We start from the raw sequence: 18,204 nt of genomic DNA, 5'->3' as shown, positions 1-18,204 counted from the left end.
CCATTTCTCGCCCTTCACACCCCACCCAGTCCCCTCATGCCCATTTTGCCCCCTCACAGCCCCACTCCTCACCTCAACCCACTCCCCACAGCCCCCGCCCTGCCCAGTTCTCTCACCCCCTGTCTCCCACCCTTTACAGCCTCCTTACAGTCCCCTCCTGCTCCTCACATCCCCCTCCTGCCGCTCACAACCCACTCTTGATCCACAAGCCTCCTCACAGCCCCCTTGCTCCTCATAACCCCCTTATATGCCACTCTCCTCATTCTACTCCTGTCCCTCACAACTCCATCCTGATCTTCAGAACCTCCTCAAAGTGCCCTCCTGCTCCTCACCAACCTCCTTGCCCCTCACACCCTCTTCCTGTCCCTCAGCCTCCTCACAGTCCCTTCCTATACCACACAGCCTCCAAACTGCCCCTTCTCTGCCCACTCACAGCCAATCTCTCCCAGACTTCACAGCCTCCTCCCACACCTCACAACCTCCTCATTGCCCCCTCAACTCCCCTATAGCCCTCTCTCACCCCCACATCCCCCTCTGTCCTCTCATAACCCTTCCCTCAGTCTCCTCCTTCCAGGCCTTACGTTGTCACCATTGCTGCGCAGTTTCCAGAAAGGCTGGATGAAGAGCCAGGAGCCTTCGTTGCCAGTGGCGTCCAACGTGACCCGCATGGCATTCTTCTCCAGCAAGGCCGGCAGCCGCTTGTTCACCGTCAGGTATTTGTTGCTCTTCATGTGGAGGAGCTGGGGGCCAGGCACAGAGCTAAACACCCAGGTGGTCCTGGGAGCTGGGGCGGAGCACGGGCCAGGCACCAATCTGGGCGGGCAGGAGGTCTAAGGGGTGGGTGCCCAGGTGGTTGTGGGACTGGGGGAGATGCCCAGGGGATCGAGCAGCCCTGGAGGCTGGGGAAGGACCCAGATGTCAGGAGCAGGGGAGGAGGGCTCACCTGGATGACGCTGCCATACTTCACCACATCCCCATGCACCTTCTTGTTTTCTGTCTCATTCTGCTTCTGCTCCATCTGGGCTGCATGCTGTGTGCCGGGGGAACGAGAGGGGACAGGCAGGGTCAGGAGGGAGCAGAGAAGGGTCAACACAGAGAGCTGGGCAGCAACCCCCTCACCACCATCTCCACCTGCAGCCTCTTGGCCAGGTCCTCTGGAGGTCATCTTACCCAGCTCCTGCCCCTAAGCAAGGAGGGGAGAGCAGCAGGGGCTTTGGGGACTGGAGCCCCTGGGGAAGAGGAGCAAGAGCTAGAGGGGCCAGGGCCACTGAAGGAAAGAGGCAGGGACCGGGGAGATTGGTCATTCATTCATTCATTCATTCAATAGTATTTATTGAGCGCTTACTATGTGCAGAGCACTGTACTAAGCGCTTGGGATGAACAGGTCGGCAACAGATAGAGACGGTCCCTGCCGTTTGACGGGCTTACGGTCTGATCGGGGGAGACGGACAGACGAGAACGATGGCGATAAATAGAGTCGAGGGGAAGAACATCTCGTAAAAACAATGGCGACTAAATAGAATCGAGGCGATGTACAATTCATTAACAAAATAAATAGGGTAATGGAAATATATACAGTTGAGCGGACGAGTACAGTGCTGTGGGGAGGGGAAGGGAGAGGTGGAGGAGCAGAGGGAAAGGGGGAAAAGAGGGTTTAGCTGCGGAGAGGTGAAGGGGGGGTGGTAGAGGGAGTAGAGGGAGAAGGGAGCTCAGTCTGGGAAGGCCTCTTGGAGGAGGTGATTTTTAAGTAAGGTTTTGAAGAGGGAAAGAGAATCAGTTTGGCGGAGGTGAGGAGGGAGGGCGTTCCAGGACCGCGGGAGGACGTGGCCCGGGGGTCGACGGCGGGATGGGCGAGACCGGGGGACGGCGAGGAGGAGGCGGAGGAGCGGAGCGTGCGGGGTGGGTGGTAGAAAGAGAGAAGGGAGGAGAGGTAGGAAGGGGCAAGGTGATGTAGAGCCTCGAAACTTAGAGTGAGGAGTTTTTGTTTGGAGCGGAGGTCGATAGGCAACCACTGGAGTTGTTTAAGAAGGGGAGTGACATGCCCAGATTGCTTCTGCAGGAAGATGAGCCGGGCAGCGGAGTGAAGAATAGACCGGAGCGGGGCGAGAGAGGAGGAAGGGAGGTCAGAGAGAAGGCTGCCTTCTGGTTTGAAAAAGAGACCCAAGAGAACAGACAACCTAGCAGCTGCCAGAGAAGCAGCATGGCCTAATGGTGAGAGGAGGGACCTGGGAGTCAGAAGGAGCTGAGTTCTATGAGTTGAGTTCTAATTCCAGCTCCACCACTTGTCCGCTGTGTGACTCGGGGCAAGTCATTTTACTTCTCTGTGGCTCAGTTACACCATCTATAAATTGGAGATTAAGACTATGAGTCCGACGTGGGACATCGACTGCATTCAACCTGATTAGCTTATAGCTTCCCTTTTGCTTAGTATAGTGCCCGGCACATAATAAGCACTCATCAAATACCATAAAAAGGGCCGGGGGGCTGTGCCCTGGCAGGGTTTCACTCACCTGCAGTTTCTGCAGCAGTACAACATCCGCAATCTTGTCCTTGTCCTGTTTGGTCTGCTTAGCTTTCCAGTACTGCTTCTGGGCTGAGTAGCGGTTCATGGGACACACCTTGAAGAGGCAGTCTGCCGGGGGAAGCAGGGGGAGAAGCGTCAGCCTGGGGAGCAGGCAGAGAGCAGGTTCCTCGTCTCGGGAGACCAGAAGCGTGGCGGAAGGTACCAGCCTCGATGCGGACAGGCTAGGTTGACCGGATGCTGCTGGAAAGGCAGGACTGAACGCTCGTCCCAACTCCGGGGACACCTGGGCACCTGGTTAGGGGATCTGGGCAAGGATATGGGGGAATCACTGCCCGAGGGTGTCTGGGCACCAAGAAAATTGAGAGGTAGGGGAGGCACCAGGCCTACCAATGAGCCAAGGAACCAAGGAAAGACAATTACTCTCCCTCGCTTCAAAGGCTTATTGAAGGCCCATCTCCTCCAAGAGGCCTTCCCAGACTAAGCCCCACTTTTCCTCATCTCTCACTCCCTTCTGCATCACCTTGACTTGCTCCCTTTGCTCTTCCCCCGCCTCGTGGCCCCTCAGCATTTAAGTATATATCTGTAATTATATTTCTTTGTATTGATGTCTCTCTCCCCACTCTAGACTGTGAGCAGGGAATGTCACTATTTGCTGCTGTATTGTACTTTCTCAAGCAATTAGTACAGTGCTCTGCACACAGTAAGTGCTTAATAAATATAACTGAATGAATGAATTTGGTCTGCAAGCTCATCCTCTATGCTGTAAGCTCACTGTGGACAGGGAATGTGTCATATTGTATTCTCCCAAATTCTTAGTACAGTGCTCTGCACACAGTAAGTACTCAATAAATACGACTGACTGACCGAATCATACCCAGCAGGTTGCTGGTGCTCAATCCATGCTGACCCATCTGCACAGGGTTGGGGAGAGCTAACCCTCTGAATCCCCTGGCCCTTCCCAGCCGCCCGTTCTGGACAGGATCTCAGTACAGGGTGGCCAGTTCCAGGCTGCTGAGATGTGCTGCCCCCCAATTCTGGCCGGGCGAGGCAGTGCCAGGGGCTGCCTGGGACAAAAAGGTCTCCCTGGGCCCCATCTCCCAGCCAGTGGAGCCGAGGCCAAAGGGGCCATCCTGCCGACTACCTCCCTCGGCCCCGGGGCCCCGCCACATTGAGCTCTGCCTGGCCCAGCCCAGCCTGGAGTAGACTGGCCCCCCCAGCCCTGCTCTCCTCCCCCCCGAGAGGGGTTGGGCTGGGGAAGCTGTGGGGAGGCCACTGGGGGCTGCCGCGCCCGCTTTGAGATTATAAACTGGCAGAGACCCAAGTGCAGCTCACCAGCCTCCTGCGGCCTCCTCCACCACGGGTTTCAGTGCTTCTTAGCCATCGCTGCCACGGCCGGTTGCAGGGATGGCATCTCCCCCACCCACATGGACCTGGGCCAGGGAGGGTGCCCAGCCTTACCCCTCCCCCATTCCTGGCTGTTTCATGCTCATCCCTGGCTTCTACTCTCCTCCTCCCCCTTCCCTGTCCTACTCCTTCTCTTTCTTCTCCTCCTCCGTCTCCTCCTCCTCCTTCCGCCATCCTCCTTCTCCTCCTCTTACTCATACTCCTCCTCCTCTCTCTGAGGTTCTCCCCAGAACACCTTCTCAGGAACACACACCACCATATTAGTTAAAGGCTTTTTTTGATCTGCAGCTATATTATGCTTTTGGCGGGTGGCTCCTCAGTTCATGAGATTTGGCCAGGCTGGTTCTACCCATGTGATTGCCTACAACACCCAGAAGCCCTTGAGGCACCCACTTGCCACGGCTCCCCCTCGCTCAGTCCAGGCCAGGGCCAAGAGCAGACTTGGGTGAGATCCGGGAAGGAGGAGGGCAGGCTGACCCCCGGGTGGACCGGGCTGCGGATTTCAGCTCGGGCCGGGCTCCCCCACGATCTCAAGTCTGTCCTCACAGCCCCCTGAGGGATGGGGAAAAGCAGGCCAGCTACCCCGGGTCGGGCCAGGGGGTGTAGGAGGTTGTAGGGGTGACTAGGTCCTAGCCTCGGAGTTTGGACATGACCTGCAGCTTACTCCCGGCTGGCCAGAGGGGCATCAGCTCTTCTCAGCTCAGCTTCAGGAAGAAGCCCTCGTTCAGCCAGGGCCTGAATAATAGCCTAGTCTCTGCCCAGGCAGGAATAGCCAAGCAGCCGCACGCCTGTGAGGTTTGTGCTGAGGAAGGGCAGGTGGGGAGGGGGCAGCAGGGTTAGGGGGTGGGAGATAGAGCAGCAGGAAGCAGGGAGAGGAGGAAGCCCTGGTCCAATAATTGGGGCCCTTCCTTGTCTTCCCTCATGACCAGGAGGCCCCCAGCCCTCAAGCATGGCAACCTCAGGGAAGCACATATCGGGTACAACTACAAGAGACAAGTTAGAGGAAGTGGGCAGATTGGGAGAAATCGCCCTGGAATGGAGGGCCTGAATGAATTCAGGCATCAGTATGCCTTTTGAGGACTGGGGACTATTTTAAGGGCAGGTATGTTTCGAGTGGTTCATAGCCCCTTCTTAGGAGACTCCCCCCCCAACACATACTCCTCTTAAATTCTATGTGGCCCTGGGGATTTGGGGGGCTGGGCAGGGTCTTCAGGCCACAAGGTGTTTGGGTCTGTGTCCCCAAGGGATGCCGGGTTTCCCAGAGTGACCCACACACGGGCGGCAGTGTCCACCATGACTAAATGCCTCTCAGGCTAGGTCCGACCACATTCAGCAGAGCTCATCTAGGCCGCTAACAAACAGGAGTCAGGTCAGACTGGAAAAGTCCAGTTCCAAGAGAGCTCTCTAAGACCAGCAACCAGCCCACGGACCCCTTAGGTTTGGGGGGCAGATGGTGTCTGGGCAGAGCTGGGGGGAGGGGGCTGAGAGAATCAGCCCCGGGGAATAAGGGAGCAGAGAAGCAGCACTGATTTAGGCCTGCCACTCTCTCCCAGATCCCTACTACCTCACCGCTCCACCCCAAAGCCAATCCTCTCCCGGCCCTTCCGGCCGCTCCTAAATGAGTGTGGCAGGATGGGTGCTGATTGGCCAGAAACCCTGATGCAGGCACCGGGGCCTCCGATAAGCTTCCCCCACCCTGGCCAGGTTACCAGAGTAAATAATTCCCAGTGGAGCGGAAGAGTTGGAGCAGGGGTGTTGGAGCAGGAGAATGAGGAAAGGAGGGGCAGGATCAGTTTAGACAGAGGCCTCCCACCCTGTCTGCCCTGCCCTGCCCCAAGGGAAGGGGGAGTGGTGGGAGGGGCCCACGAGGAAGTCCCAGGACATGTGGCCCCTGATAATAATAATAATGATGGCATTTGTTAAGTGCTTACCATTTGCCAAGCACTGTTCTAAGCGCTGGGGGGGAATACAAGGTAATCAGCTTGTCCCACATAGGGCTCACAGTCTTAATCTCCATTTTACAGATGAGGTAACTGAGGCACAGAGAAGTTAAGTGACTCGCCCAAAGTCACACAGCTGATGAGTGGCAGAGTCTGGACCCACGTCCTGTGACTTCTAACCCCGTGCTCTTTCCACTGAGCCACGCTGCTTCTCTCATCCCTGATCCCAGCAGCAGTCTCCCCTTGGAGGGCTCCAGACAGCCTGGACCCCACCCCCTGGGAGGGAAGAGAGGAGAGAGTGTCGGGGCTGGCACCCCGAGAACTGACAGCAGGGAAGGAACTCCAGAAATGCAGAGCAGAAGAACAGGAGCCTGGTTGGCAAATGGGCAGGATGTGGCCCTTCCTCTTCCACCCTCAGTCAGACCACTCCCTCTTAATTGTAAGCTCATGTGGGCCAGAATGTGTCTGTTTATTGTTATATCATACTCTCCTAAGCACTTAGTGCAGTGCTTTGCACACAGTAAGCACTCAGTAGATACAATTGACTGCCTCCCACGACCCTAAATCCCAGAAACACGTAGACACACGTGTCTAAACTCTGTTCTCTTCCCCACACCCACAGACTCAGCACCTTCTTCCCCACAGAAACACACCTGGACTCCCACACATGGCCACACCCAGCTGGCTTTGTCTAACCCAAGCAGAGATATCCCCCTCCCCTCTGCCCCCCTTTTCCTTCTTCCCCCTCACCCCCCCTTCACCCAGCCATACTTCCCTGCTGGGCCCCAGATGCCGAACCGGAGTGTCTCAGTTAGGTTTCTCCCAGAGCCAGCAACGAGCGAGTCTGGGCTTGAGGTTTTGAGACTTTGAGGCGCTGCAGCAGAAACCACAGGCAGCACAGAAGAGATGAGATGAGGTGCAGCGAAGAGGGGGAGAGATCGAGCAGGGGAATAGAGAGGAAGGGGAGATGGAGCGGTGGAGAGTAGAGAGGAAGGGGTTGGGGAGGAGGAGGGATGTTGGAACAGTCAGAGAGGAAGAGTAATTGTGCATAGCAGGAGGAGCAGGAGTGAAGGAAGCTGAGCAGAAAAGACGCTACCCCTGGACCCAGCTGCTCTGGACAGGTCCAACCCCTCCTGTTTCAAATAGAGGATAGGGGTGGGGAGGGGATTGAGAAAAGCTGTCCCCTCCCCAAGCCATTGATTAGCAACTGGCCCCAACTGGCCCCAAGTGGTCCTCATGAGCAGGTGGCTGGTGTAGGAGCCCTGGCAGTGGCCTACAAATTTTGCCCTTAAGGTATTTAGTAGGCAACCGGTGCTGCCAATGCTCATGTGTTCAGGTCTGCTGCCTCCCCTTCCCTGTTCCTGGCCCCAATCCCAGGAAGCAGCAGCAGCAGCATTCAGTACTCAATCATAATAATAATGGTGTTATTTGTTAAGCACTTACTATATGCCAGGGACTGTACTAAACTCTGAGGAGGATACAAGCAAGTTGGACACAGTCTCTGCCCCACACGGGGCTCACAGTCTCAATCCCCCTTTTACTGACGAGGTAACTGAGGCACAGAGAAGTGAAAGGGACTTGCCCAGGGTCATACAGCAGATAAGTGGAGTCAGGATGAGAACCCATGACTTCTGATTCCCAGGCCTGTGTTCTATCCACTACATCATGCTGCTTCTCTAGTAGTTTAGTAATAGTCAGTAGTCTGGCCTGGCATGTCCACCCTCCTCATATCTGGCAGATAATTTCTCTCCCCCACTTCAAAGTCTTAATGAAGAAACATCTCCTTCAAGAAGCCTTCCCTGACTAAGCCTTCCTCTTCTCTTCTCTCACTCCCTTCTGCTCTGCTCTTACTTGCTCCTTCATTCTTCCTCCCTCCCATCCCCACAGCACATATGTATATATTTGTATATATCTGTAATTTGTTTATCTATTTCTATCTGTCTCCCCTCTGGACTGCGAGCTCATTGTGGACAGGAATGTGTCTGCTTATTATTTTACTGTACTCTCCCAAACACCTAGTACAGTGCTTTGCACACAGTAAGCACTCAGTAAATACGATTGAATGAATGGTCGGCTGCAGGAAAGCAAGGGCCCTGCCAACGGCCCAGCCGAAGGAAACCCTGAGCCCTGGGGGCAGATGATAGGCAAGTGACATGCCCAAATCCCCGAGAGAGCAAGAGCCATAATAACAGCCTCTGTAACGGTCCCATCCATCCACCTCTCTCTTGGTCTATTTGTCAGTCAGTAGGTCAATCGGTCCAGCAATCAATATGATTGTCGATCCATCTGTCAGCCAGTCTCCCTGCCTGGGCCTGCTGGTCAGTCAGTTGGTCAGTTGGTCTGTGGTCTGCCGTCAGATCAGTGTGACTGTCAATCCATACATGAGCCGGCCTGCCGATCTATATCCGACCTTCAGTCCGTCAGTCAACCAGCCTGTCTGAGGTCTGTAAGTCAATCAAGACCACCCAGTCTGCCTGCCAGTCCACCTTTCCATTCATCAATCATTTCATCTTTCTGGTCATCGGTTGGTCTGTCTGGGGTTGACTCTAAATGGGATGGTTGTTCTATCTCCCTCTGTCAGTCAGTTTTCAGATAATGTCCATCTACCAGTTTAACTGTTGGCTCATCTCTCGTTCTGCCTGTCAATTCACTGACTGTGAGCTGGTCACTGTCTACCTTTTGATCATTCGGTCTCTGGGTCAGTTGTTTGGCCTGCCTAGTCCATCTGTTGGTCTGCCTACCATTTTGTCCATTCTGTCTGTTGGTCCGCCTGCTGTCAATCTGTTCAGGAGAGAGTGGCCTGGACTGTGTCAATTCAGGGGTATTGGCTCTCTTGGCAGGCCCTCTCTCCCGATCCAGACCATGGTGTGGAGTTGGGCTCTCCGCTCAGCCCTGCCCCTCCCCCCGCCCTGCGGCTCAGGCCAGGACCACCAGCATTGACCCTGGGATGATCCACAAGGGAAAGGGCTGGGATGCAGCCACCTCATCCTTGTCTGAAGGGCTGGGCGGGCTCTGGGTTTCAGTGACCGCTCCCCTGTCCCGCTCCTGTCCAAGCCTGTCCCTGGCCCAGTGTGGAACTGGGAAGAAGGAAGATGGGGGAGGGGACAGGTGGATGGGGGAGGAGAAAGGGGGATGGAGTCGGTGAGAGATGTAAGACAGAGAGGGAGGGAGAGAAGACGGAAGGGAACAGGAGAGGGAGGGAGAGGGAAAGGACAGAGAGGAGGAACAGGAGGGGGGAGGGAGAAAAGGAGGCAGGGGTTTGGGGGAAAAGGGAGGCAGGGAAGGAGGGAGTCAATAGAGCGTTTGTTCCTTAAGCGATTTCTTTTTGTTGTTGAAAATTGGCCTGAACTTTCTCAAGCAGCTCCTAAGAAATCCTCCTCTGCCACTCCCACTCTAGACTCTCTCCCTCTCTCTCTCTCTCACACACACACACACACACACACACCCTTTCGGGGATACCCAAGCCGCACCCCAGCCTGTGGGAGCAGGATTAGGGAGTCTCCCAGGCGGAAGCAGGGACACCATCCCGGAGCCCACAGTTCGCCATGGCCGTGCTCCTGCATCCGAGCCAGCCTGCCTTAAAACAGCTTGGAGACAACACAGACCCCCGGATTCCTGTTCTGGGGGTCTCCCTTCCCTCGTTCTCCCCTCTATCTGGTCTCTGGCCCTTTGCTCCTCTCTAGCCCAGCCACAGAGGTCCCTCAGCAGAGGCTCCTGGGCCTGCTCCAGCGAAGGTCTGCCTCCATCCACCCTCCCCTCCCCGACAGTGACAGTCTGCAGCCCCAAGGGGGTTCTGGATCCCCCCGAGACCTCTCCTTGCCCCAGCACCCCCCAGACCTATCCTCTCCCCAGGCCCCACTCTGTCCTACAACCCCATCCGTGTGTCTGCACTCATGTTCAGGGCCCTGCTCAGGCCTCAGTTTCTCCACCCGGCCCCTGGCTGAGCCGGGCAGGGACGGCAATGCCTGGGTCTGGTCTGCCCCGGGCCAAGCCGGAAGTGGGCGGCCGGCGGAGAGGGAGGCCAATGGGGAGACGGCGGCAGTCCCCGATCCCCGCAGGCAGCGCGGTCACGCCCAGGTGGTGTGTTCACGCACGAGTGCTTGCCCTAGTGGCTCCTGGGACTCGTGGCTCTCCAGCCCAGGGAACAACCGCTTACGGGTGGAAAGCTTCACCGGTCGGCGAGCTCCGGGCTGCCCCTCCTTGCCCGAGATGATGCTTACGGGGAGCCCTGCTAGGGTTCGGGGACTGTCTGAGTCTGGACCAAACTCAGCAGGGCTCAGCTCTGTGGGTTCCCGACTCCCAATCCCTAAGGAGCCATGACCCATGGTAGGCGTAAGATGCCCCGCCCTCCGCCCCAGCTTTCACCAGGAAGTGGGGAACAGGTGGGGGAGGGAGGAACCTGGGGCCTGGTGCCCAGACCTAGCCTCTACTTCCCCTAAGAAGGCAGCTGGGAGATGAAGCCTGGCAGGGCTGACAGAAAGCAACTGGACCAGGCTGGGAAGGCATGAGGAGCGGCATGACTTAGTGAAAGAGCCCGGCCCTGGGAGTCAGAAGACTTGGGTTCTAATCCCAGCTCTGCCGCTTGTCTGCTGGGTGACCTTCGGCAAATCGCTTGACTTCTCTCCGCCTCAGTTCCCTCATCTGAAAAATGGGGATTATTATTAATAATAATAATAACCATTATTATTATTATGGTATTTGTTAAGCACTTACTATGTCCCAAGCACTGGGGTAGGTATAAGGTAATCGGGTTGGACACAGACCATGTCCTTCATGGGGCTCACAGTCTTGATTCTCATTTTACAGCTGAGGGAACTGAGGGACGGAGAAATTAAGTGACTTACCCAAGGTCACACAGCAGACATGTGGCAGGGTAGGGATTAGGACCCACGACCTCTGACTCCCAGGCTCGTGCCCTGCTTCTGATTCAATACCCGTTTTCCCTCCTACTTAGACTGTGAGCCCCATGTGGGACCTGATTATCGTGTACCTACCCCAGCGCTTAGTACAGTGCTTGACACATAGTAAGCACTTAACAAACAACAAAATTATTGTTATTATAAAGAGGCTCTTATAGGGTCTGAGCTCACCGGCTCTTCTGCTCTCTCTCCCATCCTCCCTCCCTTCCACTACAGCCCTAGGGAAAAACAAAAAAAATTATGGTATTTGTTAAGCCCTTAACTATGTGCCGGGCACTGTATTAAGTGCTGGGGTGGAGACAAGCAGATCAGGTTGGACATAGTCCCTGTCCCACGTGGGGCTCCCAGTCTCAATCCCCATTTTACAGATGAGCTAACCGAGACACAGACAAGTGAAGTCACTTGCCCAAGGTCACAGAGCAGACAAGTAGCAGAATCAGGATTAGAACCCATGGCCTTCTGACTTCCAGGCCTGTGCTCTATCTACTATGCCACGCTGCTTCTCCCCTTCTCCTCCTCCTCTTCCACCTCCTTCTGAGCACCAGAATGGGCTGGGGCTGGGTGGAGGATCTTCCAAGATCCTTCTGTTCAGTAATTTCCAGGTAATCCCTCTGGAGTCAATGCCAGCGTGAACAGGGCCTCAGCTGCCTGCCAGGACCGAGGGAGACACCTTGTTTCAACCTGCCTGCTGCCACCTGCATCTCCCTCCATGACGGGCAGCGTGGCCTAGTGGAAAGAACACAGGCCTGGGGGTCAGAGGTGTCGCCACACGTCTGCTGTTTGAATTCGGTTCCTAATCCCGCTGCCGCCACACGTCTGCTGTGTGACCTTGGGCAAGTCACTTCACGGCACCATAGATAGAGCACAGACCTGGGAGGCAAAAGGTCATGGGTTCTCATCCCGGTTCCGCCACACGTCTGAGGTGTGGCCTTGGGCAAATCAGTTGTGCCTCAGTTACCTCATCTGTATAATGGGGATTAAGAACGGGAGCCCCATGTGGGACAGGGCCTCCGTTCAACCTGATTCGCTCGTATCCACCAGCACTTAGTACAGTGCCTGGCACAAGTAAGCACTTAAATACCATAATTTTTATTCTCTGTGCCTCTCAGTTCCCTCATTTGCAAAGTGGGGATTCAGTAGATTGTAAACTCACTGTGGACAGGGAATGGGTCTGTTTATTGTTATACTGTACTCTCCCAAGCGCACAGTACAGTGCTCGGCACACAGTAAGCGCTCAATAAATACGATTGAATGAATGAATGAGTGATTACCTGTTCTCCCTCCTGCTTATTCTGTGAGTCCCATGTGGGACCTGATTTTCTTGTGTCTGCTCTAGTGCTTAGTACAATGCGTGGCACATAGCAAGCACTTAGATTCCACAATCATCCCTTCTAGACTGTAAGCTTGTTGCGGCAGGGAACGCTGTACTGTACTCTCCAAAGCGCCTAGTACAGTACTCTGCACATAGTAAGCACTCAATAAATACCGTTGATGATGGTGATCCAACCACCTGCCTGCCAGCCTGTCTCTCGTTTGTCTTTCTGCCCTCTCAGGCTCCGTGTGTCTCTCCTGGCCCCGTGTCTAGAGACCCTGAGTCCAGAAGACAACAGCCTTCTCTCAAAGGCCCCAGTCTTGACGGTGGTGGCTCAATTCTAGCCCCACTAGAGAGGCCTGTGGCCTTGCCCTGGAGGACCTGCCAACCCAGTCCGGTGCCCGGACACCCGGGGGCAATTTGTCCCCTCACCCCAGGGGGAGCAGCACCCCCTTCCCGAGGCCTGTGGTGCCCATATGCCTCCCCCCACTCCCCCTTGCCCAGCATTCCTGAGGCAGGTTGGTCTGAGACTCTGTGGGACTTGGGTGTGGGAGCTGAGGTGGGGAGCTCCCTGTCAGTGGAAGCTTGGGATGGGGGATTTCTGCTGCTCATGGGCTGAATAATAATAATAATTGTGGCATTTGCTAAGCAATTACTGTGTGCCATGCACTGTACTAAGAACTGGGGTGAATACAAGCAAATTGGATTGGACACAGTCCCTGTCCCACATTGGGCTTACAGTCTCAATCCTCATTTTACAGATGAGGTAAACGAGGCGCGGAGAGGTGAAGTGACTTGCCCAAGGTCACATAGTAGACAGGCGGCAGAGCCGGGATTAGAACCCCAACCTTCTGAGCCCCAGGCCCGTGCTCTAGCTGCTGCTCCATGCTGCTTCGCACACGAGTGGCTGCCTGGCCTAGCCTGGCCTGGGCACCCTCTGGGCATGGCCAGACAAGGTGGGCCAGGCAGCTCCGGAATTCTGAAAGGAGCTTTCAGGACCTTACTATCACACCCCAAGCCCCTGCCCTGGGACCTGGGACCCCAGGGATAGAAGTGAGAAGACGGTAGGTACCTCGAAACTTCTTTGGGGGGTTGTCTAGGTCTCCCGCAGCCGGCTCCACCACGCAGCGATCGTCGACCAGCCTACGAGACAGACGCAGAAGTTCAGCCCCCGGTCCCTTTGCTTCCAACCCAACCTCTCCCCACCAACCTCCCCTCTGCCCTGGCCCATAGGTGCGGGCCCAGCTGCCAGGCTCTGTCACTGGCAGCATCAACACCCAACCCAGGCTCCCCTTAGGCAGCTCAATCTTGCCCACGGGTGCCAGCCCAGAGAGAAAGTACGCTGTAGGTGAACGTGATTGGGAGTCAGAGTGGAGACTCCATTCCTGACCCAGCTCCTGCTGCCCCAAGCTTCCCAATCTTGGTGGGTGCCCAAGGGGGATCCCCACACCATCCCATACCCTGGGGATGATTCCACCCCCTCAGTCCCCTCCCTGGTAGAGTATCGCCTCCCCGGGTCCCAGAGGGGAAAACCGGCCCAAGGAGGAGTAGGGATTTTCCCAAGTTGACACAGTCAGGCAGGATTGGGGTGGGCTCTCAATAATTTGGTGTGGATTTTCCAGTTTGGTGAGTGTGGAAGGGCAGTTGCCGGACAGAAGGGGGTAGGGTGGGGCACAGGGCAGAGCACGGGGGCCATCTCTCCTGCAGAGGCCCATTTCTAGAGGCAAAGATGATCCCGAGGCAGAGCCTTGTCTTGCCCAGAGAACTGGGCATCTGTGGCAGACATTCCCAGCCCCCTATCTCTCTCCCAGTAGCTCCTTGGGGACACAATGGGGCAGGGTTGTCCAGTGGCGGACCAGGGGAGCTAACCTCACAGCTTCACAGCTAACCTCATCTCTTCTGGGAAGCTGGAATCGGGGGATTCCCTGAAAGGAAGGCCCCGGCCAAGCCCCTAAAAGCTGGAACACCCTCTTGGAATCACAGGGCTCTCGGAGCCCCTGCAGGCAGAGGGAAAGACCGAGGTACAGAGGTCATCAAGGAGAGAGTTGGCAAGCAGGAGGGCACAGAGCAAGCAGCTGGACAACCCTAACCCCTCATCAACTCCAACCCGGCCCCCATTCCCTCGTGCTCTGTCTGTCTCCGGCAGCTGCTGAGGGGGCTGCCACCTAGGGAGGTAGATAGCATCCTGTGCTGGCATGCCATTGGCACGTGTTACCCTCAGATGCCCTGCGGTGAGAGGCCGGTGTCTCACCTCCCGCCTCTGCCATGAAACCTAACCCCAGGATGGCTCCTGCTGGAGGATGGGATACGGCCCCGGGCAGCTGAGTGCAAAGCAGTTTCTCCTGACAGGGTCAGGGGGTCGGCCCGTCCCACGGCCCACAGGGGCATCAGGCCACCCAGAAGTAGCCGGAGGTCCCAGCCTGTGTTATGGAGGAACGGGCTGAGCCTCAGACCAGGGCTTCTGCACCAATCCTGCTGGCACAGGGCCCCCAGCCCGGAAATCAGGAATTGGGACGAGGACTCGGGTGAGGTTCCTGGTTCCTGCTCCTTCATTTTAGTCAGAACCGAGGAGGTCAAGCTCACAGCCCACCTCTGCAGCCCCCATCAAGGGATTCCCACAGCTGCTGGGAATCCGATTCCCTCCTATGCCCCTTGGAAGTTGAACCCGTCCCCACCCCTCACCCCCCAGGCCCCATAGGGGAGTGCAGGGATTCCCTGGCCCACTGCTAAGGGCTTCTTGCAGTGAATAATAATAATTATGGTATCTGTTAAGTGCTTAGTATGTGTCAGGCACTGTACTAAGCCCTGGGGTGGATACAAATAGGCTTGGACAAAGTCCCTGTCCCACCTGGGGCTCACAGTATTAATCCCTATTTTACAAACGAGGTAACTGAGGCACAGAGAAGCTAAGTAACTTGCCCAAGGTCACACAGGCCAAGCTATCCACTAGACCACACTGCAGTGATATGCCCAAGGCAGCAAGAGAAGCGAGGGCCAACTATGGAGGCAGTCAGACCCTCGATCATCAATCAAGCGTATTCATCGAGCGCTTACCGTGTTCTAAGCACTCGGGAGAGTATTGTACAAAAGAGTCGGTAGACATGTTCCCTGCCTACAGGCTTAAAGTGTAGAGAGAGAGATAGACATTAAAATAAATTACGGTTATGGATATAAGTGCTGTGGGGCTGAGAGTGGAGTGAATATTAAGTGCAAATACATCACGGTTATGGACGTAAGTGCCGTGAGGCTGACGGTAGGGTGAATATCAAGTGCTGAAAGGGTCCAGAGACAAGTACACAGGTGATGCAGAAGGGAGAGGGAGTGGGGAAATGAGGGGAGACCTCTTGGAGGAGATGTGATTTGAACACGGCTTCGAAGTTGGGGAGAGTGATGGTCTGTCAGGTACGAAGGGAGAAGAAGTTTCGGGCCAGAGGGAGGATGTGGGCTAGGGGTCATCAGTGAAAGAGATGAGATTGAGGTGCAGTGAGTAGGTTGGCGTTAGAGGAGCAAAGAGTGTGGGTCGGGTTGGAGTAGGGAATCAAGGTGATAAGGTGGGAGGGGGCAAGGTGATTGAGTGTTTTCCAGCTGATGGTCAGGAGTTTCTGTTAATGCGGAGATGGATGGGCAACCCTAGAAGTCCTTGAGGAAGAGGGAAGACATGAACTGAATGTATTTTAGAAAATGATCCGGGCAGCAGAGTGAAGTATGGACTAGAGTGAGGAGAGACAGGAGGCAGGGAGGTCAGCAAGGAGGCCGACGCGGTAGTCAAGGTGGGAGGAAGAGAGTGAGGCCTAGGCCAATCTTCTGCTCATCCAGGGCCCCGTTCAGCCTTTCCGGAGTGAGGTCTAACCCGCGGGACTGAACCCGGGGTGGGTTGAGCCAGGCCAGAACCCACCCAGCCTCTGTGCGTCCCCCTGTCGTTGTGCATACGGTCCCGAGGACTCCTGCGTTGCCTGGCGCTGCCCCAGGTTGAGGCCCCTGACCTGAACCAAACCTCTGCCTGAATTGACCACGGCAGTGGCGGCGCTGGGGAGCTTGAGCCCGGCACAGGCAGTCACTCTGCAGGCTCTGCAGTCACAGGCAGAGTGACTGCGGGCTCCTGACCTTTCTGAAAGCCCACCTCTTCCAGGAAGCCTTCCTCAATTAATCTCTCTTCTCCCCACCGTTTCCACCTTCCCTATTGCCACTTCAGCACTCGCAGCGGAGCCTAGCGGAAAGAGCACGGCCCGGGATCAGAGGACCTAGATTCTAATCCCAGTTCCGTCACTTGCCTGCTGTGTGACCTTAGGTAAGTCGCTTAACTTCTCTGTGCCTCAGTTACCTCATCTATAAAATGGCGATTAAGGCTGGGACCCCTCTAGGGGACAGGGACTATGTTCAAACTGATTATCTTGTATCTACCCCAGTGTTTAAGAGAGTGCCTGGCACATAGTAAATGCTTAACAAGTGCCATAATTTATTATTATTGTTGCTATCATTATATATTGTAATATATAATAATATAATAAATACCATTAAAAAAGCACAGACTACTTCCCTGCCTCCTAAGATCTTGGGTACTCCCTCCACCCCCATAGCACTCAGGTATATAATCTTCATACTCTGTTGCTTCTTATCCTTATTATCATTATTATCATGTGCCGAGTTGTTTCCGATTCATAGCAACTCCATGGATATACTTTGTCCAGAACGTCCTGTCCCCTGCCATAATACACAACCTTTCTAACCGTTCTTCCGTTATCATCGTTATCCATCTGGCTGCCGGTCTGCCTCTTCCACGTTTCACCCTGGACTTTTCCTAGCATTAGTGTCTTCTCCAGAGAATTGGTCCTCCTGATTATGTGTCCAAAACACGCTAAGTCGAGTTATTCGGCCTTCCAAAGACTATTTTGGTTTAATTTGCTCTAAAATGCGATTGTTTTTCAGGCAGTCCATTCTATTTACTTTATTTTAGTGACTGTAGATGGTAATCCGCTGGAAGGCAAAAGGATCCTATCTACTCCCTCGATGGTATTTTCCCAGCTGCTTAGTACAGTGCTCCTCACAGAGTGGATGCTCAATCAATACTATAGATTGATCGACTGATCCCTTTTCCTATGTTCCTCCTCCCCATCGCCCCCAACTCACTCCCTTTGCTTTACCCCTCTCCTCTCCCCACACAATTGTGCATATATATACATATTTAAAATGATTTTTATATTAATGATGTGTATATATCTATAATTCTATTTATATTGATGCTATTGATGCCTGTTTACTTGTTTTGAAGCCTGTCTCCCCCGCTTTAGACTGGGAGCCCTTGTGGGCAGGGATTGTCTCTACTTGTTGCTGAAATGTACTTCCCAAGTGCTTAGCACAGTGCTCTGCACACAGTAAGCGCTCAATAAAGTCTTCCCCTTGACTCTATTTATTGCCATTGTTCTCGTCTGTCCGTCTCCCCCGATTAGACTGTAAGCCCGTCAAACGGCAGGGACTGTCTCTATCTGTTGCCGACTTGTTCATCCCAAGTGCTTAGTACAGTGCTCTGCACATAGTAAGCGCTCAATAAATACTATTGAATGAATGAATGAATGAATGGTCCAGTCACTCAGCCTGCAGTTCCCCCATGCCAGAGAGATACCTGTTCAGGGAAGCCCCTAAGCAACAAGTGGGGTAGAAGAAATGAACACAGTGGAATAGAGCAAGCAGAGCAAATTGGGTAGGGATTGTCTCTCGATGCTGCTGAATCGTACTTTCCAAACCCTTGGTACAGTGCTCTGCACAGAGTACGCGCTCAATAAATACGACTGAATGAATGAAAGATAGAGCAGAGTTCCTGGAGGCGGGGAGGAGGCAGCAGCAGAGAGCCCCAGGAGAGAGAGAGTGTCTGTGCGTGTCTTTCCTTCTCTGCCTCTCTCTCTGAATATCCACCGAGACTGTGAGCCCCACGTGGGGCAGGGACTGTGTCCAACCTGATTTGCTTGTATCTGCCCCAGCGCTTAGTACAATGCCTGTCACATAGTAAGCGCTTAACAAATGCCATTATCATTATTATCCCCATTTTCTCTCCCCTTCCTGCTCCCCATCCCTATTTTGGACCACCGGCCCCATTCTTAGGGAAGCCCA

General features: G+C 54.8%; 1 protein-coding gene across 1 annotated transcript in view; it reads right to left on the bottom strand.

Moving 5' to 3' along the window:
• The window catches only part of ITPR3 (inositol 1,4,5-trisphosphate receptor type 3), a 73,791-nt gene that overhangs the window by 45,696 nt on the left and 9,891 nt on the right, over positions 1–18,204 (bottom strand). The window contains exons 2-5 of the mRNA XM_029069808.2: positions 13,172–13,242; positions 2,511–2,632; positions 944–1,030; positions 582–740 (exon numbers count right to left, since the gene is read on the bottom strand). Coding sequence (XP_028925641.1) covers positions 582–740; positions 944–1,030; positions 2,511–2,632; positions 13,172–13,242 — 439 coding nt within the window. The remainder of the gene's footprint in view (positions 1–581; positions 741–943; positions 1,031–2,510; positions 2,633–13,171; positions 13,243–18,204) is intronic.

The sequence above is a fragment of the Ornithorhynchus anatinus genome, chromosome 7, assembly GCF_004115215.2.
Source record: "Ornithorhynchus anatinus isolate Pmale09 chromosome 7, mOrnAna1.pri.v4, whole genome shotgun sequence".
In the NCBI taxonomy this organism is placed as follows: domain Eukaryota; kingdom Metazoa; phylum Chordata; class Mammalia; order Monotremata; family Ornithorhynchidae; genus Ornithorhynchus; species Ornithorhynchus anatinus.
This window is presented reverse-complemented; position numbering and strand designations above follow the sequence as displayed.